Source organism: Balearica regulorum, chromosome 13 (assembly GCF_011004875.1).
Source record: "Balearica regulorum gibbericeps isolate bBalReg1 chromosome 13, bBalReg1.pri, whole genome shotgun sequence".
Taxonomy (NCBI): domain Eukaryota; kingdom Metazoa; phylum Chordata; class Aves; order Gruiformes; family Gruidae; genus Balearica; species Balearica regulorum.
Window position 1 is genome coordinate 14,824,319 of NC_046196.1, and position 27,652 is coordinate 14,851,970.

At 35.1% G+C, this 27,652-nt stretch overlaps 1 protein-coding gene across 11 annotated transcripts in view; it reads left to right on the top strand.

The window, feature by feature from the left end:
• Positions 1-27,652, top strand: part of PHKB (phosphorylase kinase regulatory subunit beta) — an 83,039-nt gene that overhangs the window by 33,243 nt on the left and 22,144 nt on the right. For all 11 annotated transcript variants that reach the window (XM_075765890.1, XM_075765893.1, XM_075765891.1 and 8 more), the window contains 12 exons: positions 3,150-3,245; positions 4,881-5,078; positions 5,813-5,870; positions 9,659-9,736; positions 11,602-11,760; positions 15,544-15,638; positions 21,970-22,025; positions 22,217-22,310; positions 25,401-25,484; positions 25,952-26,056; positions 26,872-26,954; positions 27,035-27,125. In XM_075765890.1, the coding sequence (XP_075622005.1) occupies positions 3,150-3,245; positions 4,881-5,078; positions 5,813-5,870; positions 9,659-9,736; positions 11,602-11,760; positions 15,544-15,638; positions 21,970-22,025; positions 22,217-22,310; positions 25,401-25,484; positions 25,952-26,056; positions 26,872-26,954; positions 27,035-27,125 (1,197 nt within the window). The remainder of the gene's footprint in view (positions 1-3,149; positions 3,246-4,880; positions 5,079-5,812; positions 5,871-9,658; positions 9,737-11,601; positions 11,761-15,543; positions 15,639-21,969; positions 22,026-22,216; positions 22,311-25,400; positions 25,485-25,951; positions 26,057-26,871; positions 26,955-27,034; positions 27,126-27,652) is intronic.

Sequence of the window (27,652 nt, forward strand, 5' to 3'; positions counted from 1 at the left end):
TTAAGAACTAGCAGCTAGTAAGGATCTTAAATGATGATTGGACATTATACACACATTGTCAGTATTTCAGAAAAAACATTTATGTACAATCTTTACCTTCCCAACAGTCTTGAGCACCAGTAAATGTGTCTGCTGGGTTTTTCAAATGATTTTTTACTAAATTTGGAAATGGATGAATAAATTGCTGAAGCAAATCCAGTTTAAATGCTTTGAGAGTTTATTTCCAAGGTATTTAGCATAAACAGAAACCATTTTGACCTTCAGTCTGTGGCAGAGTTTGCCTTTGTGCTTAGCTCCAGCTGTGTTCCAATAGCTTTGAGAAATCCTGCTGAGCCCCTCAAGAGGAACTTGTTTGCACCTGCAACCTGCATAAATCATTGCTGGGCACAACAGACTGCACAGCCTTTCCATGCAGATTTTTCCACTCACACTGGGGACACTGGAAGAGACTAATAAATACAAGTATGTAGTATTGTAGCTGTGCTCTCACACGTGCATCACACATAAATCTTTGAGTATATCATGATAGGGCAGTTTCCCTGTGCATTCATGGATGCGCCCAGAGAAGACAAAATAAAGGTCACTTATTGTTGATACTCACATTAAACTGTTCCTTCCCTGAATTCTAGAAAACATAAAGAAATCATGCTACTTTTGTTCTGTAATAAAGCCCTGCTTAACTGATGTTCAAATATTTGTAATGCATCCTTTGCTATACTTTCTAGGAGCCAGGTACAATAAAGAACAATTATGAATTGAAAAATGATTGGCTTTTTGTTTAATCTGAATTTTACATGCTTTAATGTAAAAAGGAGTATCATTCATGGTTTTTAAATGCTGTTCATTTTCATCTGCATCATACCAGAACTATTTCATAAAAAGTGGGAGTTATAAGCATAAAAATACAGTCAAGCTGTAATCCTAACGTTCCCTCAGTAAAAGATTTATTTACACACTGTGAAGAGAATTTTTAATATAACAGATAAATAAGCTATTTAGTTTCTCGTTATTTTGCTTTATATCCTATGCTGAATTTCTTAAATTTATTCCCAATGTATTGTATATCTTTGAAATAATAGTTATAACTTTATGTGAAGTAGTTAATATGTATGACATTGCCATAAGAATTCTATTGTAACCCTTAACTGTGCATTGATCATAGCCAGATCCTGAAATTCTAAATCCTAAGTTCTGCTGAAGTTTGTATGGAAGAACTGTAAAAGTGGGCCGGATTTTTTCTTTAATTATTATTTATTTATTTTCATTTGGTATGCAGTGTGAACTGATTGCATTTCAATTCAAGTTTTTACGTAATCACTTCAGAATCACCACTGCTAAAAGTACTGTAACTTACTGCATCTTTTTGTGGGCTTGATATGGTTAACCCAAACTTCTGGTTTCAGAGTATCACAGAGTGTAAATGGCTTAGAATTTGTATCATTAATGTCAGCATTCCACTTTAGCTACAATACCTTGTAGAAAAAAAATCACTTATCAGCAAAAAAACTACGTAAGAGGACGTGCATTTACTGGCAATGTGAGTTAATGAACTAATGAATTAAGTGCATGGTGTATGCATGTGTGCACTAAAATGGGACTGCTGGTGACAAGATGCGCACCATTTCAAGTTTGACCTAGTCATAGTATAATCGTTTGTATGTGAGCTGTATGTCATATATTAGTTTGTGGAAAAAATTGTATTTAAAAAAAAAATAAATCAAGCTTTTGTAACATGTCCTTGCTACAGAACTTTACACTCTTTAGAGAACTGAAAAATAGTTCATTTGTAAAAGAAGATGCTTGTGATTTTAGGAAATGCAAATTAGTCTGCTTTTGAATCCCCAAAGAATCCTTTACTGAAGCTCAGATTTTGAAACTGTGTGCTCACGTGTGTAGAGATTGTGTTCAGAGTTGTAGGTGAATCTAGAGATTTGTGAATAATCAGAATCTGGATTAAGAAGAAAGTAGGAGAATAATAAATCATCAAAGCAAATGTGATTATTTATCTACATTCTTAACACTATTTAGTATACCTTGCTAGAATGATTAAGAGAACAGAGAGATTATTTTTCATGAGGAGAGTGGAAAAACACGCTTCGTTTAGCCTAGCAAAGTAAAAGCGAAGTATGATAGCTATGTATAATTAGAGTGTGTCTAAAGACTAAGTAAGAAAAAACCCTGTTTGGAAAGCCAAATGACTGGCTGCAAGTACTGGCACAAAAACAAGGATGGTTAGCTAGTTATGTAGAAACTTAGTTGGAAATTAAAGTTTTTGATAATTAGAGAGGGTGGGTTCTGGATCAGTCTTCCTAAGAGAATAGTATACCAAAGAAACTGATTGCTTTCTAGGAGAAATTTGGAGACTTTAGGAAAATTTATGGTATGATATTTATGACAGTAACAGAATGAGTTCAGTGTTGAATGTGTCTTCCAATGGGATAGTGATATTGAGATTCATTATCAATTACAACATATATGGAGATATCCATTCATTAACAAACTGCATTGAGTTTCAAAGAAATTGCCTGTTGATAGTATTTTTAAATGCTGCTGATTCTGTTAAACAGTATCTCAGCTATGGGAATTTTTCAGGAAGTATCAAAAAGCTGACAGAGATATAGTGCGAAATTACTGAATTTTACTAGGAAATGGGTTTTGCTAAGGAGTAGATGTTGATAACATTGACCTTACAGTAGCTGAAAAGCAGGTCATTTTTATTTGCTATGGAAGTCCTTTTCCAAAGGAGTACCTCAGCTAAGTATCCAATTATTTGTGTTCTAACTGACTTGTAATGAAATATTCAACATCACTATTTGAACATATTCTGCAGTCACAGGGAGGGACAACTACTTTTTTGTTTGTCTTTAATGCACTCATTGTTTTTCAAGAATTAATGGAAGAGTTCATAGCTTGAATCATATAATTCATAATTGCTAGTAGATAAAACCATCTAATTTTGGCTATATTTAAATATGTTTGAAAATACAAAATGTTTTCAACTTGATGTTGTGGTACATCTTCTGATTAAAATTACCAGCTACCAGACTATTACAACATAGCCTAAATAAAATGAAGAACCACTTAGTTTCACCAGGATACGCTAACCTTTCTTCCCTTCCCCTTAAATAAATCTAATGTTCTGTTTACAGGGCTGCTCTTGGTCTGTTATATTTGTGGATTTTGATGCCCATAACCGTAACAGACAGACTCTGTGTTCATTGCTACCCCGAGAGTCAAGGTCTCACGTAAGTAATTAAATAAAATTCACCTCAACAGAGTGTGGAGAATATGAACATAATTCTTAGTTCTATGGCCATTATGTTCTGTTTAATAAAGATAGGAATTTTCTGGGCAGATGTTAAATTTCTGCTTCTCAAATGTCAGTGTGATGTAGTTGTTTCTCTGAAGTGGAATTACAATGGCGTTCTTTATTTTATGAATATTTAGGTTAAAATGATAGCCTGTTGGTAGCTTTCTAAACAATTCTAAAACAAAATTTTAAATCATAATAATCTGCAGTAATCTAAGGAGGGTTTGCGGTCTTAGTGATTGTCTTTCTTTTGACCTAGTTTCCACTATACACTCAATGCCTGCATTTTTGAAACACTTTATTTTAGCTTTAATTCATTCTTTTGTCTAGAAAAGAAGCCTTTAAGGTTGGCTTTTCATAAATTGCTGAAGGGGGATTTCTTGTTATTATAAGCTACTGTTACAAAGAAGTATTTCCTCAGTGAGTAAATCTAAGTGACTAAAGTATAGATTAATTAAAAATCTAGCATCAAAGGTAAATTTGGTTTTGAAAATCAGTAATTTAAAATGAGTGAGAATAGAGTTTTGCTTTTTTGTTCATTCTGGGATATAATACATTTTTGTTCATGAAACAGACTATTAATCTTCAACATTAATAGTTTACTCATTGTGTAGAAGAATTATAGCAGAGTTGTCATACTGGATAATTACAATAAAAGGCACTGTCAGCTACTTTTTTATAGTCTAAAGGTTTTTAGAACTCTTGCTGTTTATTTGCTGAAGACTTGAAATATTCTAACAAGTTGGTTTCATAAATTACTTATGCTATAGAAGCAATCTTTATGTCCTTTTTTTTTCCCCCTTTATGGGTTCATATCGATACTGGCAAAAATACGATATTTTCAATGGTTGAATATCTTAGATATATCAGCAGAAAGGAGTAACAAAACAGTGTGTGACATAAGAATTAGAACTTAAAACTACATTTTTGTGTTTCTGTAAGCTTATCTGTAGTGATGATGCACTAGTTAGTAATTTTTCTTGGTTTTAATTCATGATAGTTGCACATGGTTCTTGAGAAATACTACTCATATTTTTCCCTGAAATTATTCCGTTATTGACTTAATTGTAAATCGGGTGCTTGTTGAACAGTACCTGAAGAATATTCCTGAGAAGGCTTTTCAGAAATGATGATTTAATCATAGTTACTTCTCAGCATTGCACCTTTATAAAATGTTTGTGATTCTTTTTGAGACTAGGATATCCAAATGTTTGTGTTTCCTCCAGAATAACCTGGAGAATGTTTTGTTTCTAAAGCCACAAAGTTCTAGAATGTATTCCCTTATCCCTGCAAATGATCAGCTGTAAAGTAGGTCAGATTTTGAGTCAAATGGGTTCTCTTTAAAATCATATACTGGAATACTGGGTTTGTAGTTTACCCTTATACATCTTTAGAAGTCTTATTTTGCATGCTATTTTCATACGTTACTACTATGATTTTGATAAAGATAAGATTGTGTTCCAAATGTACATTTAACTTAGTAAGTTAAACAGTCTTTGTTTGTGCATCAAATAATTGTCAGAGATCTAATTAAATTTGTAACGTGCTATTTCTTCCTCTCTTTCTACAGAATACTGATGCAGCTCTTTTGCCTTGTCTCAGTTATCCTGCATTTGCTTTGGATGATGAGGTTTTGTTCAGTCAAACACTAGATAAAATTACTAGAAAATTGAAAGGAAAATATGGGTTTAAAAGATTTCTGAGAGATGGGTACAGAACAGCACTGGAGGACAAAACACGACGTTATTACAAACCAGCAGAAATTAAGGTAGAGGAATACCTGGCCTTTACAGGGACAGATTTTGGTTTTCTAAAATGTTTAGGCAGTACTTAAAAAAAAAAAAAAACCCAACCAAAACCAAACAACAAACCAACAAAAAAACCAAAACAAAACCCCCCAAGAAACCCCAAAAGAAAACAAAAATACACCACCCCCCCCCCCCCCCCCCCCCCGTGTTTGCAATTTGAATTGCACAGTAATTCCTTCAAGTGAAGGAGATGCATTCTGTAATTTGGCATGTGAGTTTTGAGAGATTGCTAAGTCAGCAAGTTAGTCATTGATTTGTTTTGTAATGACTGTGCTTCCATCTACATGTAGGGTATAGTTGATTTCGCATAACAAATAAGGAAGTTATTTATCATTTTATTTAATTTCACAGCTGACTACAGTCTGAGTGTATAGAAAACAATTTTACTTTTGACCACAGTGTTTATCAGTAAAGGTTATCTAAATGAAAATTTACTTTTTTTTTTTTTCTCCCTAATAGTTTCTCTGTGGAAAATAAAACATAGATTATATAAATACTGTACTTGGAATGAGCTACAGCATATGTAAAAGCACAGTTAAAGTGCCCATAGAATTAAGAAGTTGTAAGCTAAATGAAAAGCTGATGTACTAAAATGTTTTTACATTCATATTTGTTGCTTTGAGATTATTCAATAGAATATTCAAATATATTTCCTTAAACCAAAATGATGAAACGTATGATTAATTTTTTTCAGCTTTTTGATGGCATTGAGTGTGAATTCCCTCTATTTTTTATTTTCATGATTATTGATGGTAAGTACAGCTTTACATTCCTGTTCTTTAAAGGCATTGGAGAGATGAGCCCTTAGAGGAAAGAGACAAAATGATTTTCCCATCCTGCGAGAATAAACCATAATGCAGTGACGCTAAATACCTCCTTGAGAGTTCTGCCTCATGGGTTGAAAAACCCCAACCCCCAATATTTCAGTATTTTTAATGTGAACTGGTTTTAGAATATAACTTGATAAGGGTTTTTTGAAAGCTTAAATCTGTGACATTCAGTCCTGCATTGCCTTTTAAGCCTTAAAAACTTTCACAGTATATCACAACTTCGCAGCAGCACATGAGAGAAAAGAAAGTGGAAGAGAGAACACATTGTCAAACTGAATGTTGCAGCAGGTCTTTTCAAGTTGGATATTCTGTGGTAATTGAAACAGAATTCAGAAGAGAAGAAAGCAAACCAGAAAAGGCCTAGTTTATCTTTGAAATCCCTGTGCTTCCTGGTCACGTTTTTCCACATAGCCAGTTAGTCTGATTTAAAAACAAAACAAAACCAACCAAAAACCCAACAACAAATATACCACTATCTAGACCTCGTCTTGAGGATAGGAGACATACCAGAAAAGTTCATGGGATGATTTCAGGATGGAAGCTAAAATTCACTCATTTTCTTATTCAGACTTTTGTTCCATGTCAGGGTTACAGCCATCAAAAAGATTTCTAAACGGATGAAAATCCGACCATCTGGTTTTTTACCTTTAGTGTGTGGAATAGTTCTCAAATAAGGATGGTGAGGTGCATAGAACTCTGCTATCTGCCTAGACTCCTCTGTGGCCACCCACAGATTAAAGTATTTTGTTTGAAGATGTAATAAGGTTTCACAATTGATTTTTCTAAAGGAATGCTTGACATTTTTCAAAGAGTGATGCCCAAAACTGAGGAGAAAGGCATTGACATTTAATGCTGCCCACTTGCAGGTTTGGGAAGAACAAGAAAGATAATCATCTTTATCTGAAGTTGGCAGAAGAATAAAGAGAGCGTTTTACTCTTTTGTATTGCGAAAAAAAGTACAAAATACATATTTTGCACATACTGTCCTTGTCTTTTTTCTTGTACCACAATTCTGTCAAATAGAACAAATCTATGAGTAGATTTTATGCGTGTATCTCCAAATTTACAAGCTTCCTTAATGCAAAATTTGAAGCATATACAGAGCAACTTAAACTGCAAAAAGACAACGAAATAGGAGTAGGTTACAACTGAATGTCTTTATAATGAAAATGTTGGAAAAAACCTCAAGCTGTTACATTGTGAATATTGGTTCAGCTGAAAGCCTGTTTGCCCATCCAATGCTTGCAGAGTACAAAGGAAAGCATTTGCAGCAAAGTATATTAAGCTACTGAATATCTAGGTAAGTGCTCATAGCTGGATTTTGTTACCTGTGTAACAGTGGGACAGTGCTCCATTAAATAAGGAGAGAGTCCTGTAAATCATAGAATTGTTTGGGTTGGAAGGGACCTTCAAAGATCATCCTGTTCCAACCCCCCTGCCATGCCAGGGACATCACGGTCCGTAATCCCCCAGTTTTGTTTACATCAGAAAATTTCTTTCATCATTTCCTTTTTGAAAAATTAGTAGAACATATTCAAGTAACTATGTATTTAATGTATATTTACTTATATTTTCTTTTATAAAACTAATTAGCTCATCAACTTTTCTGTTTTGTCAATGACAGCTTTTTAGGATTTTTAAGATATGGAGACCTTAAACTGTTCTAGGAAGTAGATACTACTGAATTAGTTGTGCATTTTCTAGTAGTATTAAGAACACTGTTTTATTCCTCCTGGGTGATGATCATTATTACCCAACTGTTATCTTCACTAGATGATTCTTAATATAAAAGCAGTTGTATTATCATCATCACACAAATGCATCTTTTCATCCTCTACAGCATCTGCTAATAAGTCTAAATTACAAATAGTCAGAATATTATATTGCTCTTATGTCAAGACTGTGCTCAAGTGTTTTGAAATAGTTCAGTGTGTCACTTAAACCCTTTTTTGTGTGCAAACTTTCATTGCATTTATTTCTCTTGGAAAGGGATTTAATTTCCTGCCTAGCTACTTGGGAATGTTTGGAAATGTAATGAACAACACTTGTCAAGCTTTGGTGTGACAAAGAGCCATGGAAAGAAAGAAATCTCTATAAAGGAGTCAAACTCCAGCTTTCTACTGCACTCTGGATTTTCAGTAGAATAATTTGTTGAATATTCTTAAAATAACATAAATGATAAGTTTTTGTGACCTTTTTTTATATAGGTATATGGCCTAACAAAAAACATATCCAGACATTTTCTAATACAGATGTTCCAGTATATTTGTTCTCAGTGGATGAGTTTATGGTTTTCTTTTGCCTTATTTTTGCCTTTCAGAATTCACCCTTCTTAAGAATACAAAAAAGGATATGTTAGTACTAATTTTCTTTTGGAATTTTTCTCAAAAGGAAATTTTTTAGGACTCTCTGGGTAGTAGATATGCATCTATAGTTTTGGGAAAGGATTGAACTAAATAAATCAATATGATACTTTTTTTGGATAAGACATATTTGGATAGCATTTTTGAAAGCCTTTTCACATTTCTGGTTGAACGTGGAGGATTATGGTAATTTTCTAGGATAAGATAAGTGGAAGTGTTTAAGACTAGGTTGGATGAGGCTTTGGGCAACGTGGTCTAGTGGAGGGTGTCCCTGTACGCAGCAGGGGGGTTGGAACTAGGTGATCTTCAAGGTCCCTTCCAACCCAAACCATTCTATGAGTCTACGATAAGGAGAGAAACATTACAGCTATTTTTCATAATATGGAGGAATATGGTAATTGAAGAGGAAAACCATGGAAAGAAATGAGTGAAAGATGTACAATGGAAAGTTTTCATCTAACTTGTTCCCCTTTAAATGTTAAAAAAATGTTCTATTTTAAAAAGTCAACGTGACTTGTCAAGTTCATACACATTTTCCTTGATGAACAGAAATGCTTTTGGTATTTTTAATAGATCTTTTCATGTGAGAACTTTTGATGAACTAAACACTGGTCATGTTAATATTCATCAGATTCGTTTTGGGATGACTAAGTTCTGCTAGAAAAACATTTAAGGTACTTGTACTCCCAAACTTACCAATTTCTCCCCAAAAGCAGCATCATAAAGATGCCTGTTCTTTTTAATATCTCTTGAGATATTAAAGATCTCAAGTGTCAGCAGTTCTGAACCTCTATAATATGAAGTTGTAATAATTATGAATGTAAACATTCCATCTAAAAATCTTTGGAGAGGAATTTTTCAATTTACTATTTCAAATTCCTTTTGTATTTATTTATTGGGATTTCTAGGCAACTCACTTCTAGATCAGTTTGCAACTCTACCCTAAAGATTTACAACCAGCCTGTTTGTCTTCACACTGGCACACAAGTTCTGCTTCTTTATTGTGCTGTAATTAAGGAAGTTATTTACAGCTAGCTGGGCTGGTTGTCTGTGTCCAGTTCTTGAGCCTCTGTAAGTTCATAGCTTTACTGTCCCATATAACTTGCCATTGATTTCAGTTTAAGCTAATAAGAGAGTGGCTGATTCATGATCCCTGTGAGATTTAGCTGTAGCAATAAGTGAGGATCTACAATTTTGTCTTCTACTTTTCATGAACTATTTAGTCTGTAGGCATTACCCCATGGAAAAATAAACACTAGATTTTTTTTTTTCCCTTCGTTTATGAACATTAAGCTCATGGAAAAGTTATTTCTTCCGTTAAATCAGTTATTGTTTGGTTATTTTTAGGAGTTTTTAGAGGAAATCCTGCACAAGTAAAGGAATATCAGGACCTTCTGGATCCTTTGCTTCAACATACATCTGAAGGTATTTTCTGATAATCATTCTTCTAAAACACTGTAGCTTTTTATTGATTTGAAATTATTAAAATAGTGACATTCCTATTAATGGATATTGCAGTCAGAGTGAAGGAAAAGTAATAATATCACTATGTTTCCTGATGGCAAAATACTAACACTAAATAAACTCTTAAAATTACATAAAATTAGTGTTGTCTGGAAAAATGTACTGATATAAATGTAACATTTACACTATACCCAGTCATTCCTCCTCTCCTTCACCTTAGCTTGATTATTTACAAAGTTCACTTTGACTTTGCAGGAAAATGTTAACTACCAGTAGTCAGATTGTTTCCATGTTCCACCCGGATACAGTTGCGAATTACTTGTGTCATTTATTGTCACTTCATAAGATTTTAAAAATAATTTTGTATATGCATCTGGAATTGTTTCTAGCATACAGCAGTGAAAGTGGCAAGATGTTAATTATAATGTAAGCATTCTCTTAAATTGTGCACTCCAGAGTTTTGGTGGAACTGCAGACACGGCTATTGATGGCCTACAGGCACATCCATCCAAAATTTGTTTTAAAAAAGAAAAAAAAAAAAAGAAAACCCTTAAGTTTGAGTGGGAGGAAAAAAAAGGCCTGAGAACAGAACAAGCTTCAGTATACTGACAATCCAATTTTAAAACTCGACATCTGTAGTCACCTTGACATCTGTGGTACAGTTACACAAGTAGATGCAGAATATTTTAGTCTGACTTGTTCTTTAAACTTAGAATACTTGTTGAAGTGAACAAGTTTCTATAAGAAATAGAAACATTTCTTTACCAAATTTTCATTACCTAGCAAGTTTTCTGACCTTGCTGATCATTGCTTTTTTCTGATTATTAATGAGTATGTGAAGTTCCATGGACAATAAACTAATCTTGTGGTTCCTCTTGTTGAATGTTATCATGAATGTCTCATCTTAAAATTTCTGGATGTGTTTTGATACCTCACTCATTTGAATATTCTATCTCTAATAATTCTCACTTTTCAATTTTTCTCAGCTTCTTGCCAGTAATTTTTTTTTGTCTAAGGAAATAGTCAGACACTGCAACTTTATTCTGTTTATTGCCTGTTCTTTATCCAAATAAATTCAAAATTAAAGCAATATTAAAGTGAAATTTAATTTTGCAGAAAGCATATTAATTTGCTTTTGTACTGCATATAATTAGGTCAATCATTTGTAATAATGTTTCTAAATTCCTGAGTCTTGTCCACTTAAAAAGGGTTGAAATAAAGGTTATTAATCTGCAATGATCAGTAATACCTGTGGCATAATTCTAGATACAAGATATGCTATCTTCCAATGAAGAAATTTTGCCATTTTGTTTCATGATGTTTCAAAATTAAAATACTGTTTTAAACTTGTTTTTGCGTACTTGCAAAAAACTATAATTTCCATGTAATTAAATGTTTGACAACTTTTGGCCAAGATTTTAGTTTTAAAAAACTGTCTGATACTGGTGTTAAACGTGTGGGGGGGAAAAAACCCCAAGTGTTTCACACTAGTGCAGCTTCCATGTCTTTTTGTTATAGTTTGTTATTTGTGCTGCATTTTGCTTTAGGCAAAATTTTTTTTTTTCTTTTTGCACAGTAAGGTGCTACACAGACAGTGTTCTGGGAAGAAATTCCATGGAAATGTTTGTTTAATATTGCCCAGGGTTTCCTACACTGATTGTGATTTTGAGAAATAACAATGAATGGCAATGGTCTTTCTGCTCAAATTGTTGCTAGGGTATAACTTTTTCTGTTTTGAGTCTACTTTAGCTTTATTAGGGGACTACAATCAAATAATAAGAGAAGTGGAATTTATTTACTTTCTGTACTTATTTAAAACTCCGTAGGGTGTCCTGTTGTACCCAAGTATTACTATGTGCCAGCTGATTTTGTTGAACTGGAAAAGAAGAACCCTGGCAGTCAGAAACGGTTTCCTAGTAACAATGGACGTGATGGAAAGTTTTTTTTGTGGGGACAGGCAGTTTACATCATTGCAAAACTCCTGGGTAAGCGGCTGAGGAAATTCTATCGGGTTTTGACTTGTCAGAAGTGAAGGATATTTATCTTCTTAATGTTTTTCTTGAATCTGAACAAACACATTGGCTTGAGTTTTGAATGGACTGTGAGTGGCATGTGTGTCCTCTGCTTTGGTACGCAAGCTATAGGCAGAAATTGCTTTTTCTTCTTTATGTTAAACTGTTATGCTGTATGCAATGCACTGTGAAGCTTACTGGAAAATCTTACAGAATTCTGAAAATCTTCTAAACATGATAAGTTTCTTTTTGCTCTTTTTACTTGGCTTTCTCTCTCATTTCCCTTTCTTCATGACAAAATATATTAACGTGACACTTTCTGAATTAATTGTGTCACTTGCACTTGTGTGGTAATGTTTGTAAGTGATCTATTCAAACTATTTACTGCTTTAAGCAAGATAAGTTTAAATGCTGAATAGCTGCAGTCTCAGATAGTGTTTTCTTCGGTCTGTGTTATTTTTACCCTTCCTTTAAAATAGAAGAGGCTAGACGAGCACTTGAAAGTACCTTTCAAATTTTAGCCATTGAAGGTTGTTATGGTGAATTTCAGTCACAAATGAACTCTTTCTCTCCTTGAGAGGATTTAAAGGCTAATGGAAAAACAGTTTTTAAGCCAGACAAATCTTCATAGTTAAGATTTTTTTTGGTCGTAATATTTCTTTTAGGAGAAAGATATATTACTTTATTTTAACATGCTCAGCATTTACCTGGTAATCAGTAGATTGAGTTATAAAAATTTTTTTTCTGTGAACAGTGTAAAGGGAAACAGGCTGTTGGTAGTAAAAATGAGAAGGATTGAAGGGGAGTTTAAAAATTCAGGACTTGGCAAGAACAGTGGTTGTATCTTTAGGTTCGGAGGAACAGAGTCCGTCTGGTGCTCCACCTGTTTGGTTTCACTGTATTCTGTGCGTAATTCCTTTTTTAGCCAACACTGTGAAGTAAATGCAGGCAATCTCACCTTTAACAAAAAAAAATTAATTTAACCTCTTAGTATTATTAGCCAAGTAATCCTCAAATGTATGTGTAGGAATGCTGTAGTAATTCTGCTAGTATTCATCCTGTACTAATAATTGTGTATTTCTATACCTGAGGAATGCTGGTTAAATAAATGGTATTTATTGTTTGCTAAATGCTGTTTGAGTAATGTAACAACTTACTTTTGTTTTGTTTCAGTTCTTTCCTTTGCTGAACTTTCTTACACTCTTTTTGTTTAATAATTGTGCTAAATCTCTTTTTGAAATGTTGTCATTAGTAACTGTTCCTTTATTGTTTTAAAACTTTCTTTCCTCTGTATTCACTACTTTTTCATTCCATCCTCCCTTTTTTCAAAATATTTTTTTTCCTTATCTCTCATACTCTTTGTAAATACAGTTGGGAAATTTTATCACAAAGCTAAATCTCTTCACCAGTGATTGTTATATCACTTCATCTATTCATACTCATTCATAATTGGTGCATTTAATTTTGCTCCATTCTGGGTGAAAGCCTACCTGAGTAACAAGCTTGTCCTCAGTGAAAGTCTTTGTTTGCTTCGTGGTGGTTGCTAATTAGTGGAAGCTGGAGTCCAAACACTTTGATTTCTGGGAAGGTACTGGTTTCCCATTTCATCATCAATTCCAGAAACTTGTGTTGCCTCAAGGGTAGCAATTTGTATTCGCTCCACCTCCTTGCTCCTGTTGTGTAGGCGAGCATACAGTATAACCTTCTTAGAGTCATCTTCTGTCTGTGGGCCTAGTGTGTGCCTGTTGCCATCAAAATTTGTCTAAATGCAGCAACATGAAACTGAGTCAATTCTTACACATCTTGCTGCCTCCCACAGAGGGGCAAATAGAAGTAGTGAAGTCAAAATTTTGATCCTGCTTATAAAGGCTCTGAACAACGGAGGCAATGAAAGTGTCTGCCTACTGCTGTCAGAGGTCACCACGGCTGTGCAACTGAAAAAAATTTTTATGAAGAAAAAAAGCATGCATTTTGCTGATGGTGATGCAGTTTTTCATAGAATTTCTTTCCTGCTCTGGTTGAGGAGGTTTATAAAATGTTTATGATAGGGTCCCCATTTTAGAGCAAGGGAAGGGAATGCCAGGTATTCAGCTGTTCTATGCCACTGAAAATTCACACGGTTTAGTCTTTCATTTAGTAGCTCTCTGTTATCTTTCCTGTGCTTTTCCTTATAATTTTTATGTCTCGCTCTGTGGATTTGGTGCTGCCTAGAACTAAGATAAGAGTTTTCAGCAATATTTTTTTTTAGAGTATCGACCAAATGGATTAAATGTTGTCAGCTGCTGCTGCTGTAAATAATGAGCTAACAAAGAAAACTCTGATTTTGCATTCCAATACACTTGTATGTGTGATAATGGTGATGAATATTCACTGAGATTCTTCTCTAAATAAAATTATAAATATTGAAAGTTAGCTTAAATTTTGTATTAGTCTATTGGTATAGTTGTTTTAAATATGAAATTATTTTGACTATATATTTTAATGACTGAGCAGTGTAAATCAATGTAAAAAACAGTGGAAATAAAACACCTGTTCTGGAAACTGCTCTTGTAAGAACTATGAGGCAGAGTCTGTTGATCTTGCAGTCGTTTGGTTGATCAATTTTATAGCATCAGCAGTACTACAAATGATTTAAGTAACTTACCTGCCTTCAGCCAGCATAAGAAGTCTGACTGTGTGGACTGTAGCTCAGATGACTGTTTTCCTTAGAATGTGTTTTGGTAACCTCACGTGTCAGTGTATTAATAAATCGTCTGCGGTAATTTTTCATAATCTAACTTTGGGGGTTTTGTTGGTTTGTTGTTGTTTTGTTTTTTTAAAATAACCACCTGTACATAGATTGTGACTCCACAGGAGTAGTGCAGAGCAGAGGAACAGGGTCCTTTCCTGGCAGGAGTCAAGCTGCACTCTCTCAACAGAAGGCTGTGGACAGGAGATGGTCACAGCAGCTCATGGCTGAGAGTCGCTGGCATAGTTCCGAGCAGCAGCAGGCTCCTTCATGGCTTACTCGGTGCGCTGCCCAGCCAGTGTCCTTCACTGTCTGCCCGTGTGTTTTCTTTCCACTGCACTGTCTATTCTCCTCTCTGTTCTAACACTGTGAAGCTTGAGCCAGGACGTATTTTGAGTTTATAAACTGCTGTCTTAATTTACTACACTGTGTAGAATTCAGAAACATTCTTGGTTTTCTTATGTAGCTGAATTAAGCTAATGGAGTCATGAGTTATTTCTCTTTTGGATTAATAGCTGATTTCCTAGTGTAGAGCTTTTTAAGAATATGTGCAAAATATCGTATTGAGAGATAGCTTTGATATCCTTTGTCCCTTTCAGGTTTATAGTAATTTGATTACCTTGAGATAGAGGCTCTCTACTTTTCTTCAAAGCTAAACAGTTTTTGCTGGTAACCATTCAGTTTCTAGTTAAAGCTGTAGAATAATGCCATGGTTGTGGATTGAGGGCTTTTTATATGACTTGTGTGTTGTCTGCATATATTCTTTTAACATATCTCTGTGAAAAAATAAAGGATTGTTTGTATATACTACAGTATTATAATTAGCTGTTGCAAGAATGATGCTTGAGTGATAAGTTTTAAAATTAATACAATTTTGCAGAATGTCCTATTGATCTGTAAATCATTGATCTGAACCAAAGATTATAGCAGCAGAATTGACTACATAAAATATGTTTGCATGCCTTCTTCACAAAAGCTGCAGAAAGTACTCAAGTCATATCTGTATTTTTATTATCGTTTACTTTCAGCTGACAAATTAGTAAGTCCTAAAGATATTGACCCTATTGGACGTTATATACCTCCACAAGATCAGCGGAATGTTAGCATGAGATTTTCAAATCAGGTAAGTATAAGCTTAGTATTAAAATATTCTTATTAAAAACTTGTCATCTGTGTGTTACATACAGTCTTCTAATGTTACAATTAAAGTGCTAGGAAAACGTTAAATGTATATACATTTTCTTAGTTGATGAAGGATTGCTTTTAAAAGGAAGACTAACATCTGCAGTTTTGGGAAAGTGATGCATGTTATCCTTCAAATTAAGTGATACAATCAAAATGATACATAAAATGTAAGTCTGAGTAGCTGCTAATAGATAGTCTGAGTTGTAAGGTATGTCAGGAAGGCAAGAATGAGCCTGCTTTTTTAAAATTTTATTCCTTCAAATTAATTACCACTTCAATGTATTAGTATTTTTGTATTTAGAGCTCCGAAGAGCTACAAGGATGAGGTTCTTTTTTGGTATGTACACGTATGGTACGTACATGTGCTCCTGCTTAAATGTACAGCAGGAACGAGTGCCCAGGGATGGGGAATGCTTCAAACACTAATTCAAATCTGCAGTAGATAGGATAACAAGACAGAAACATGGCCTATATGTAAGGGACTTCCTTTATTAAAGCAGTCAGAACTGTATGTAGGGAAATGTGTAGCTAAGAGATGTTTTTCAGCCTTTTTATTTCTTGATATAAGGATCATAGATTTGAAAAGTTCTTTGTTCAGCATTGTGAATTTGTTATTGAAGCACAAAATATGAAGCATTTATCTTAAGATTTATTCCAAGATCAGAAGTGAACAATGTTTTTCTTGTTGTATCCAAATGCTGCTTAAAACCTCCGTTTCCTACTATTTCCTGTTACCAAGGTAATCCAAGTGCCTGGGTGTTGTCTCATTCATTATGAGACTTTCATTGTTCACAGTGCAGCACTTCTGCCATGTTAATATGAGATAGTGAAAGCTCAGTGGGTTCATTTGTTCCCATTTCTTTCTTTGTTCTTACATCATGGGATTATGAATGCTACAGAAACTGTGAGCTGCCGATATCACCTGCCCTTTTAGGAGTGCCATTAGAAGAAGCCTTTATCAAGTCAGTGTTGCATGCAGCCCATCAAATTTTTTTTGTTTTTTGAAACCAGTGACATTTAATATGCTACAGATGAACACTTTGAAGGAGATGATGGTTTGTTCTAAAGACTGTGCATCCTTTTCTTTGATATGTAAAAGATAAAAATATCCAAGATACTGCATGTCTTCTCAACGTGGGTTAGAAGAAGGAGAGGCACTTCTGAATTTGTGGGAATTCTAGACAACTGTGGCATCAGGCCTTTGTCATTGTAGCCTCTGAGCAGCAATGTAGAAATTGTGACCAGAATGCTTAGTGTCCCTGCAATGCTAACCAGGTGGTTGTGGAATTTCATTGGGATTGTTTGTACTGAAACAGGTGCTGCTGTACTTTGTGTGTTTTGACTATTAAATTTGATTTGGGGCAAAACATTTGTTGATACAGATGTAGTTCAAATTGGTCACCATTAAGAGAAGGTTGAGGAATGAAAGGCAGATGTGTAGATGTATCAACGTGAGTGAGGTATGCTTTGTCAGCAAAGGTCTTGCAGTTAAAAGTCAGCAAACTCCAGTTGAGAGTCTTGGCCTTGCTGGTTTTTAATCCACGTTGTAAACTTGCTTAAACACTTTGAATATTCAATTATGCCATTTTATCTAATTGAGCTAATTTATGCAAAATCAGTATTTAGTATTTGCTGTAAAGTGCTCAGAAAATTACTAAAAATAAAATATGAAATGGGAAGGCGTCTTAATGATGTCTTTGGAAATCAAAAGCAGTTTCTTCTCTTTAATGATGTCTTCTCTTTTCCATATAGCTAAAGAACTATTCAGTTAAATTGAACAGAAAAATATTTGAACTTTCATTAAATTTTATTCCTGTAAGGAATAAAAGAGGATATATAAAAATTTCAGATGCCTATGTATATAAATTTTGTTGAGGTACAGTGGTTGGGACAGTGATGTACCAAAAAGAAGGCTTTTTTAATTTTTACTTGAAGCTTTGTGCTGAGGAAATATTTCTTCGAGGACCGCATTTTCTATGTAGGAATATTTTCACATTTTGATCGCATTGACTATAATCTCCAAAGACACTTGCCATTGACAAATGTGATTAATTTACTTTATTTGTGGCTTTGGTGCCACTACAATAATGTATCTGCTGCTCACATAATTGTGTAGATTTAAACAAGCAACGAAAAGAAGTATTTAAAATATTCCAAACTTAGTTTTATAGTTTTGAAGCACCAGTGAAGAATATTCTAGAATAATTAGTTAAGGAAAATAAGATAATACAGATCTACAAAGGTAAAATTGCTATGAAAAATATATATATTATGTATAACTACAGCTGTGAATGCATCACTAATCCTAGAAAATGTGATCAAAGAGGACAATCTCATTTGTTGGAGAAAACTGTGGAATCAAATGAGCAGTATACTAAAAACATAATGGCTGCTAATACTAAAATATTAATGTTGTCTGTTTATAGTCAAAAGGAAGTGTTTTCTCTCCCAATTTAATGCCCCAAAAAACTTATTTTTCATTTTCAGAAAGAGGTCTCCATATGTTCCCTCCTGGGGAAACGCCAGTGTGGTGCTGGAGCAGGATTCTCTTTGCTAGTTTTAGTCTGTGTTCTAAAATGTGGTGAAGTCTAACAGCAATCAGAGAGCTTCCCTTTTGTGCTAATAATTTGCTTTGTAATGCTAAGTGGTCAGCAGTGTTTCAGGTTAAATCTCATTCATGAACTAAAAAGAAAAGAGCATCATCAATGCTTCGTTCACTTTTTGAAAGCAGATAATGCAGGGCATTTTGTTTAGGTGAGGATAACTCTTTAGAACTGGATTCTTTAGAAGAGCTTATTTTATTATTCCTTCTTACTGTCTCCATATCCAGGAGAGATTATATTATAACGCAGTTTCTGTTCTGGCTTCTGTTTTGGGGGAATTTAGTGTGTAAGAGGGCCTGTGTAGTAACAATAACATTGAGAAATGAGGTGGGGTGGGGATTTTCTGGTTTTGTTTTGTATTTTACTGGAGCATATGAAAGCTGATTTATTGCTGTCTTACTTTTAGTTTTGAATTTAAAAAAAAAAATAAATCTTACTCAATCGTTAAAGTAAGACTAATTTATTTTCTGGGTTAACTTGAAATATATGTATAGGGTTGCATTTAATTAATTAAATTCTCTGACTGCACGTGATGACTATATTCTTTTAATGTTTTGCTTTGTAGACTAATCATTTGTGAGGACCTCATTTAAGTTACTGGAAATTAAGGTTAATGCCCATTGATTATGTTGGGAAGAGAATAGTCAAAATGATAGACTACTTATTTTTTTATTTTCAGGGAAGTAGGTAACATGTAAAGAAGGAACTAAAATTACTAAGTGTAGGTAGATTGAGATATATTACGATTTTTTTCAGCTACCTAAATTATGTTTAGGGTTAGAGCATGTCTAATTTTGCTGGTTGAGAGAGGTATTTCATATTGGATGATTTGTTTTGTAATGTTAATTATAAGCCCACTCTTGCTTTCATTTGTCTTAATACAATTGTCTACCACAGTTAACATAATTCTAAAATGATTAAATGCTTTTTGAGAATTTAAGGCATATGCATCTCCACATTGTATTTCATTTAAAAAGTCTGGTGTGTTAGTAGCATTGACCATAAACCGTTCAGCAGTATTTGGATGCTTCCAGGAGCAGATGTGCTTTCCAACAGTTCACTTGTAGTTTTGTAGCAGCAACGTGGATTATTTGGGTTAAGTACCATTTCTTCTATTGCATGCTATTTCTGTTTTCCTCATCTCGCTCCGTATGCTTAGAAAGCCCAGTAGGTACCGTTTGAATCAGTGCTCTTGTATATTATGCCCGCTCTCTCACACTTTCAGAATGAATGGATTTTTTTCAGAGTTCTGAGATTTCCTGGGAATGTGTGCAGAAAGGCACATAGTGATAGCATCTGTCCAGAGAGAGTGTGGCAAAAGCCTAACTCAGAGCTGCTTTTTCTGCTCCTGCCAAGAATGGAGTGGAGTCAGGGGTTTTTCCCTTTATCCTGCCTCCAGTGGTTTATAAACATGTTAAAAAACATGGTGGGTTTTTTTTTTTTTTTTTTTTTTTTTTTGGGGGGGGGAGAGGAAGAGCTACTAATCTGTTTTTTATCTTGGTCTTCTGAAAACACTGGGGTATATTTATCATTTGCACAGCATGCAGAATGGAGTTGAAACAGATCCTTCTGCCCACTATCCAATGTGAAAATGCCAGGCAGAAGGGTGAACCTTGGGGGAGGGGGTGTGTCTGTTACAGTCTCTTGGGGAGAAGGTGATCGATGTTGTGCAAACAACATCTTGGCTGGCGTCATTAGACAAATGTGAAATGGAACACATTAAAATGGAACTTTTAACAACAAGATTTATTTAGTGGAATATTTAGGAGGTCAATGCTTTTCCACATTTTTATTTTTTAATATATAGCAAATGCTATATATCACTATTGTTACTGAAGATGGTGGTGTACTTTTTTCGTAAGTATTCTGTTATTTTGATCTGTCTTTTTCTAGACCACTACTTGTGATCCTCCAGGTCTTGACATGTTAAATGACAATGAAAGTAACTTTCTGTTTAATGTTACAGCAATCCTGTAGTTGTACAGCAATTATAGCTATATTTTTTTTCCACAATACATTTTCAAAGCCTAGCTATTTTTCACACAGATTTTGTGTTGTGCCAGTTGTGCTGCAGATGGATTTGCTCGGTCTCGGCCCAAGATAGAATCACCACTTACTGGCTGCTCTAAAGAAGTCATGTCATGGGGCATTAGTGCTGCTGTCAGAGAAGGACTTGCTTCAGTGGAGATGCAGAATACAAACGTTTATGTACAGCCTAGAGTCTGTGGTTACACAGTCCCACTCAGGTTGTCATTAATACAGTAATCATTAAGTCGAGCTTTAACTTGAAGACCACTCCCCAAGTTAGATCACGGGCTGTCTATAAACCAGGACAGTTTTGGAGGGGGCTGTCTCGTTTGCTGGGGGGTCTTTGCTTTTTGTTTTATAAACATAATGCACTGATTATGGTGGAGAATTGGGTTGACTTTTCTGACTGTTTCTGTAAATACAACTGATAGCATGATCAACTTATTCTGAGGAGGAAAATCTTTTAATGTCACTTGAACTTCTGACTTCTTAATTTGGTCTCATTGTGCATGTACTTTCATCACAAACTTATTTCATGTGGCAAAAACTTCAACATTTTTAGCAGAAATGTAGTGCTTGTAGGCTTTTGGGAAAATGCTACCAAGAATTTCTTCTGTAAATCTGTAAGATCTAACTTGATATCAAGGCTCACAGATGTCGGAACAAGCAAGCATTCATGCTGCACTTTTTGTTCTAAATCAATATGTCTATCCATCTATCTTCACAGAAAATGCAGGGGTTTTATAGAATCAATTGATAGAAGATGTATTTAATTTTTGTCATTCATGTTCTGATAGTTTCTAGACAAAAGTAGACAAAACACATTTTAGGAATGAAAATGTGTGCTGCTCTTAGTTCTTTTGATTTTACAGTCACGGAATGCCAGAGAAATGAACAAGAAATAACTCAGATATCTCATTTTTTAGCTAGTAATACATGCTGCCAGTGAAAAGAAAGGTGAATTGCAATTTCAAGACCCAGGAGTCAAGTCAAAGATTTCACCCCACATGTTGAATTCATTCCTATTTGCACGGTTTCCTGATGTAAAATACCGGTATTTATTTCAAACATGAAGTATGTTAGAAACAATGCAAGGAAATGCTGTTATCTCCTGTAAAATGTAATAGTAGCTGTCCGATCAAAATATTTCAGAGTAAAGGGTTGAAATCATCAGTTCATTATTTTAAAGTGAATATTACCAGTTACCCAAATAGCTTTGTTATTTCGCTCTTTACAAAAATATGTATCAAAACATTATGGCATGTCAGGCATAAAGGAAATATGTTGATTCTATAAATTCTAAATGTTTGTATGAAGCAAAATGTTCTTCCTACATGTTTTTTTTAAATAAAAACAAAACAAACAGTGGAAATTATTACCAGAAACCTATTTATTATTAATTCTCCAAAATGCATCTTGCAAAATACTATTGACAGGACAGTCTTCCCATAGTTTTGAGGTTTACAAGTTTTAGTCTTGTGTTCTTTCAGTTTGTTCATGCAGTAAGAAAAAGCAATGCAGACAGTGATGTCTGTCATACTGGTGAATTGTTTAAATAGACATTGTCCCTGTTCATGCTGTATCTACCAAAATATGTAGTTAGTAAATGCTAATAAATATTTCTTCAATATTTTCTAGGGTCCTTTAGAAAATGATTTGGTAGTGCATGTGGCCCTGATAGCAGAAAGTCAGCGGTATGTATTTACTTTTATTAAGAACGTATGCATTAGGGAAGTGTTGAACAATAGACATCTTAAATTTGCTAAAAGTATTCAAGGAAGTGCAAAATATAATACTGCTACTAGTGTATCTGCTGCCAAGATAATTGTTAAAACTAAGATTATTCTGTGATTTGTCATTAAATTTGTCATTACTTCCTTCGTAGCCTACAAGTTTTTCTGAACACGTATGGAATCCAAACTCAGACCCCCCAGCAGGTGGAACCAATTCAGATATGGGCTCAAAAAGAACTAGTCAAAGTAAGGAATTTTGCATTTAAAATTATTTATCTACCTATACATTTCTTTTGTAACTATAGGAATTTATATTGAGCTATTAGACTTGTATCTCCTTAAGCTTGTTATCTGCCTTTTTGTGTTACTCTAATTCAGTTGCAAGGTACGCTGACACTGCTCAGTTACACCTGCCTAGTTAGAGCTCTTGGTGAAGCACTGAGGCCCAGATCTTCTGTATGATCTGATTAGGCTTATTACCTGAGCGCCTTTCAAAGCATGAGTAATAAAATTTCAGTAATAATTGCACAGTAGAATAAATAAGTGAAACTTGATGGAGAAACAAGCTAATAAGCAATAGTCAAAGAAATGGATTAAGGCAATAGGCATAAACCATAATATGATTTCATAGCGTAACCCCTATAACAAGCATTATACAGACTTCTGTAACTGTTTATTCAGAAGTCCCCTGAGTTGACTATATTCAGGAGGTTTTGGTGTTTAAGCCGTTTTTGGTTTTACCCCTTTAACTCAGCCCATTTAAAAAGCTACGGTCAAAAGTTACTGGGATGAAGGACATCTTCAGAATCCCCTTTGCCCTCTGTGAAGGCTTCAGGTTTTCTTTTTTCTACAGAGGCAAGTAGTCTCCGAACAGCGTACCATGGCCTTCCACTGAGAAGGCTGTGACCCTTTTAGCCCTTGTCTGTACTGAGCCTCACTGATGATGCCAGCTCAGGTGTGTCTGTCCAGGTAGCTGTTGAGGCCAGGTGAAGCCAGCAGCCGAAGACGAATGGCATCTACAGGCTGCACCGGTCCATTTCAGCACTACTGTGGCCTCTTTTTTGTTCAGTCATTTTTTGTACTTTATATATAGTGCTCTGGCTGCATTGAATATATGCTTTGAGCTATCCACTGCTGTTTGTCCTGGAAATACATTTCAGTATAAGAGACTATGACAAATGCTGCTCTGAATGATAAATACATTGATCAGCAATTGTAGGTACCCTTGTGAAAAGTCCTGATAAAAATCTGTGTGATTACTGGGTGCCTATTTACCTCTCTCTCCGACACACTTGTGCCCTTCCTTTGAAAAAACCTTGGAAACAGTCCCACTGTACACGAACCAGCCTTAACAAGCTGCAGGAAACTGTCAGACCAGCAGGCTGATGCAGAGTCACGGGTGTGCACTTGATCTGTTTCATACTTCGCCACCTGAAGTTCAGTCATGGATCAGGTCAGCCCCGAGCTGGTCAGGCAGTTGGACTAGCTGGTGGTGTAGGTCCCTTCCAACTGAAGCAGTCTTTTCTAGTCTATTATAATGAGGTACGTGAAGCTCTTGTCTAACTTTGAATTCTACAAATTGTCTCAGACAAGTGTGATGAATTCTGAATGTCTGGGGGAAGTATAATGAACATATTTAGTTTATTAGTCCTGAAGTTCCATTATATGTATCGGAGGTCTGTAGGACACAAGAAAAAAAACCTTGTGGCAAAACCTTGCTAGCTTATTTAGAAAAATGCTCACCCCAAATAATGACTGCCACTAACACCCGAGAAGTACTTAAACGGAAAGAAAAGAAACATCCTTGTTTACATTCAGCCTTGTTCATTTCTCAGCTTATTTTTGCTCACTAGTTTTCTTGATAATACACTTCAAAATAGATTCTCTCTGACTCTATTTGTCCTGCAGTTCTGTACCTGAATTTTTGGTTTAACAAATGGACACTCCATAAGTTTACTGTAGAATAGTATATATTGTCTCTCTGTCATCCATCACTTCTTTAGTCTCCCTGACAAGAAGATGAGACCTTCATTAAGTTTTATTATTATCAATTAAATTCCTAGCTATGCCAACTTCTGTGTTAGGATTTATATTTCAAAAGCTGGTGAGACATCTGGCAGTTCTGGCTTTTTCTGTATACTCATGATGGGTAGGTACATCCATCTCATCAAAATTTACTTTTAAAAAAGAATGTCATGAAAGTATTAAATCGCCTGAAGCAAAACCTCTTCCTAGTGGGCTTCCAGAAGAGGCTATGCTATAGCTGTAAAGCTGAATAGCTGTGGAGCTGAAGTAATGAAAGTGTTTGGGGCATTGTGAGAACTGAGGCTTGCTCTCCGGGCTTATGCAAAACCCCAGTACAAACCAAAAAGCAAACAAACAAAAACCCCTGATACTATTTGGGTAGAATAATGAGGTAATTCCCTCTTCCTTGTGGTGTTGGTGCATTCATTTTGCAGGCTTTTACTAAAATTAGAATAAAGATCTTTAAAGAGTTCCTATAGTGCTGTTTTACCTTTGTATCCACATCGGAAAAGCATTGCAGAAGGCAAAACTGGCCAGAGAATAAATGCAAATGATCCTTAAAAAATTTATTTCAATGAGTAATTTGAAGATCTAAAAAATAGTTTAATTATATAGACTAGAAAAATAATAGGAGTAAGAAGGTTAAAGAGCTAATACAGGAAACAAGTTTTAGTTGAATTTTGAAACTATGCAGAAAGGCAGGACTTCAGTGTTTGCCCAAGCCTGAAGTTGCCCCCATGTGTCCTAACCATAGCTCGGGGTCCCCCCCACAGCACTCCTCCCTACCGTAGTGAAGACATCTCTCAGTGCCAACCAGCATTAACTGTGTTTTCACCTTCCTGAGTAAGGTGAAAATCCTTCATCCTCCCAAAATTATTATTAGGAGGAGGGAAGGGGGACTGTGACACCGTATCTACAGCAGAGAACTGGTGTGCCAGAGGGGATGCAGGTTACCCTGGGAGGACTTGACCAGACTGCTTGGTCGTGTCATCGTACAGCTTGTGTTTCTTGCTTCAATTCCATAGCTGATTTCTCTTTGCTGTATAGATACCTGTTGTTATCAAAAGAATTAAATTTGGTGTTTGAACTATATATTTACCAAATCTAGTGTTCTCTCACTTTATTGATTGCTGTTACATAGATGTTTAAAAAAAAAAAAAAGGAAAAAACCCCAATAGTGACCACATTTTATGAATCTTGTTTTCTAATTAAAGCAGAACACACACAGCTTTAAGCGTGAGACTTGGCAGGAACACAAGAAAGGCGTACATATAGGTGGTTTCCCTCAGTTTTCATAATTCTTTCTCACAGGCTTACTTCCATTTGGGAGTCAATGACAAATTGGGATTATCTGGAAGACCGGACAGACCTATAGGATGCCTTGGAACATCAAAGGTTGTTGCAAGAAATATTTCTGTTGTTGTTACTGATGTGTATTTCAGATAAACATTGAATTAGTCTCTGAATGATTTTAAATAGAATTGAAATGTAAGTTTATTTTATGCGTCTGTCTTAAAGTCCTTGTCATGTATTTTGCTACTAAGAATGTGCATACTCTGTCTTAGTGTTAAACTGTCATGTGTTTCCTAGACATCCAATTACTGTAATACTTGGCCTGAACAGGCTGAAGGGTAATGAAGTGAACTGCTTTAACTGAAATAGAATGTAGATCTGCATGCCTAGTAAAAAGCAGAGTACCTAAAATTACATACGTGCGTTTTATCTTAAATATTTTTTTAATTCCACTGTTCTACATTGATTATTATGTTGATAGTTTTAAAATACCTTTTTTTCCCTTTCAGCTACTTCAGAGCTTCAAATATTGTAAAGAAAAGATTAATGGCAGCTTTCTCTCTCAACAGATTTATCGAATACTAGGAAAGACTGTAGTTTGCTACTCGATCATTTTTGATCTAAGTGATTTCTACATGTCTCAGGATGTTATGATGTTGATTGATGACATTAAGGTATTTATCTGTAACTTTTCCTTTGAGAAACTGACAAAAATACACTCTGTAGAAGAATAAACTGATAAAATAGAAGATTGGAAGGGGAACGCCGTTTTCTTGTAACATAAAGGTGCAGTTTTGTCCTGGGCAGTGTATTAAGATGAATATCCTGTCAGCCCAGCAGGAGTTCTAGTGACTATCTGTATCGGACAAAAAAACTTGCCCGAAAGTGATTGGGAATGCTGTGGTGCAGCAAGCAAATGATCATTTGTTTCTTTGGGAAAACAAATGCTCTTGGCTGAAAAGAGAAATGGGACTGGTCTGTTTAAGCAAAATAGGAAAGCCTTACCTGGAGGAAATATTACTCGACTTTGCACAAACATTAAAAATTGCCTTCCTTCCCAAACTTCAAGGCAGGCAGGAGCGCAAAGCTTACCTGTCAAGTGCCCTGCGCTTCAGCAGCTACTGGCAGCGCGTAGGTGGCGGCACTGGTTTTACCACGCTGGTGGCTTGGATTCCAGCCCCGGATTCCCATGCAGAATTGCTAGGTCATTACGTGTAATTCAGTACACTGCACTCTATGTAGTGGTTTAGTCTGTGAACCATATATATGCTAGTATTATTTTTACAAAACTTGTCAAATAGCAGTGCTTGAAAGCAGCATGTATTGGTTGAAGAAATGTGTTAGTTGTTTATTAGCTAAGCTTTTTTAAATCTGTTGGGTTTTCCACTGCTGTTACTTTAAGGTAGTGCTTCTAATACCTTGTACTGCGTATCCTGGTATGTTACGCTTGTGGGGTTTTTTTGTAACTAATGTATTATTTCTTACCTAGAATGCACTGCAATTCATAAAGCAGTATTGGAAAATGCATGGTCGTCCGCTGTTCGTTGTACTTATCCGCGAAGACAATATAAGGTAGAGAGAGAGAAAAGCATCATTTGCAGTGTGGTATTTACCTCATTGCAAGACTAATGGAGTTCTGTTTCAAATTTCAGAGGGAGCAGATTCAATCCAATATTAAACATGTTGGCAGCCTTTAGAAAGGGAATTGTTGGAGGAGTGAAAGTTCACGTTGACAGAGTACAGGTACGATATTTTTCCTGAATGTTGTTCTTACCTCCTAGTACTGGTATGTGGATTCTTACCACTTTTGTTTTTCACGTGACTTCTGAGTATTTTATTTAGTATCATAAAATTAAGGAGTCAAGAACCGAGACATTTGGTATGGTTTGTTTTATCCTAAATGAAAATGGATTTATTTTGATTCCTTTTGATGAGTCTCTAGAAAGTGATAATCTTCATAGAGGATTTTCAAAAGAGAGAAGGTTTGGGGTTTTTTTATGTTTGGCAATCTTGTGAAATTACCACCAACGGATAAATCCACAAAGTCAAGCATTGAGGGATTTATTTTGATTAGATAATCAACAAGGGGTTAAAAAAACCCCCAAAAATGGTGCTTCACATAGATTAAAATTCTTACAAGAACTAGATCTAGTTTTAACATCTTTGCTGTTTGAATTAATCTTAAAGCAGGAGTGTTACTTCATTAAAACATGAATATTACTGAGTCGGGTGCTGGGTATAGATGCTTGTATGTGCTAGTTAATCTCAGT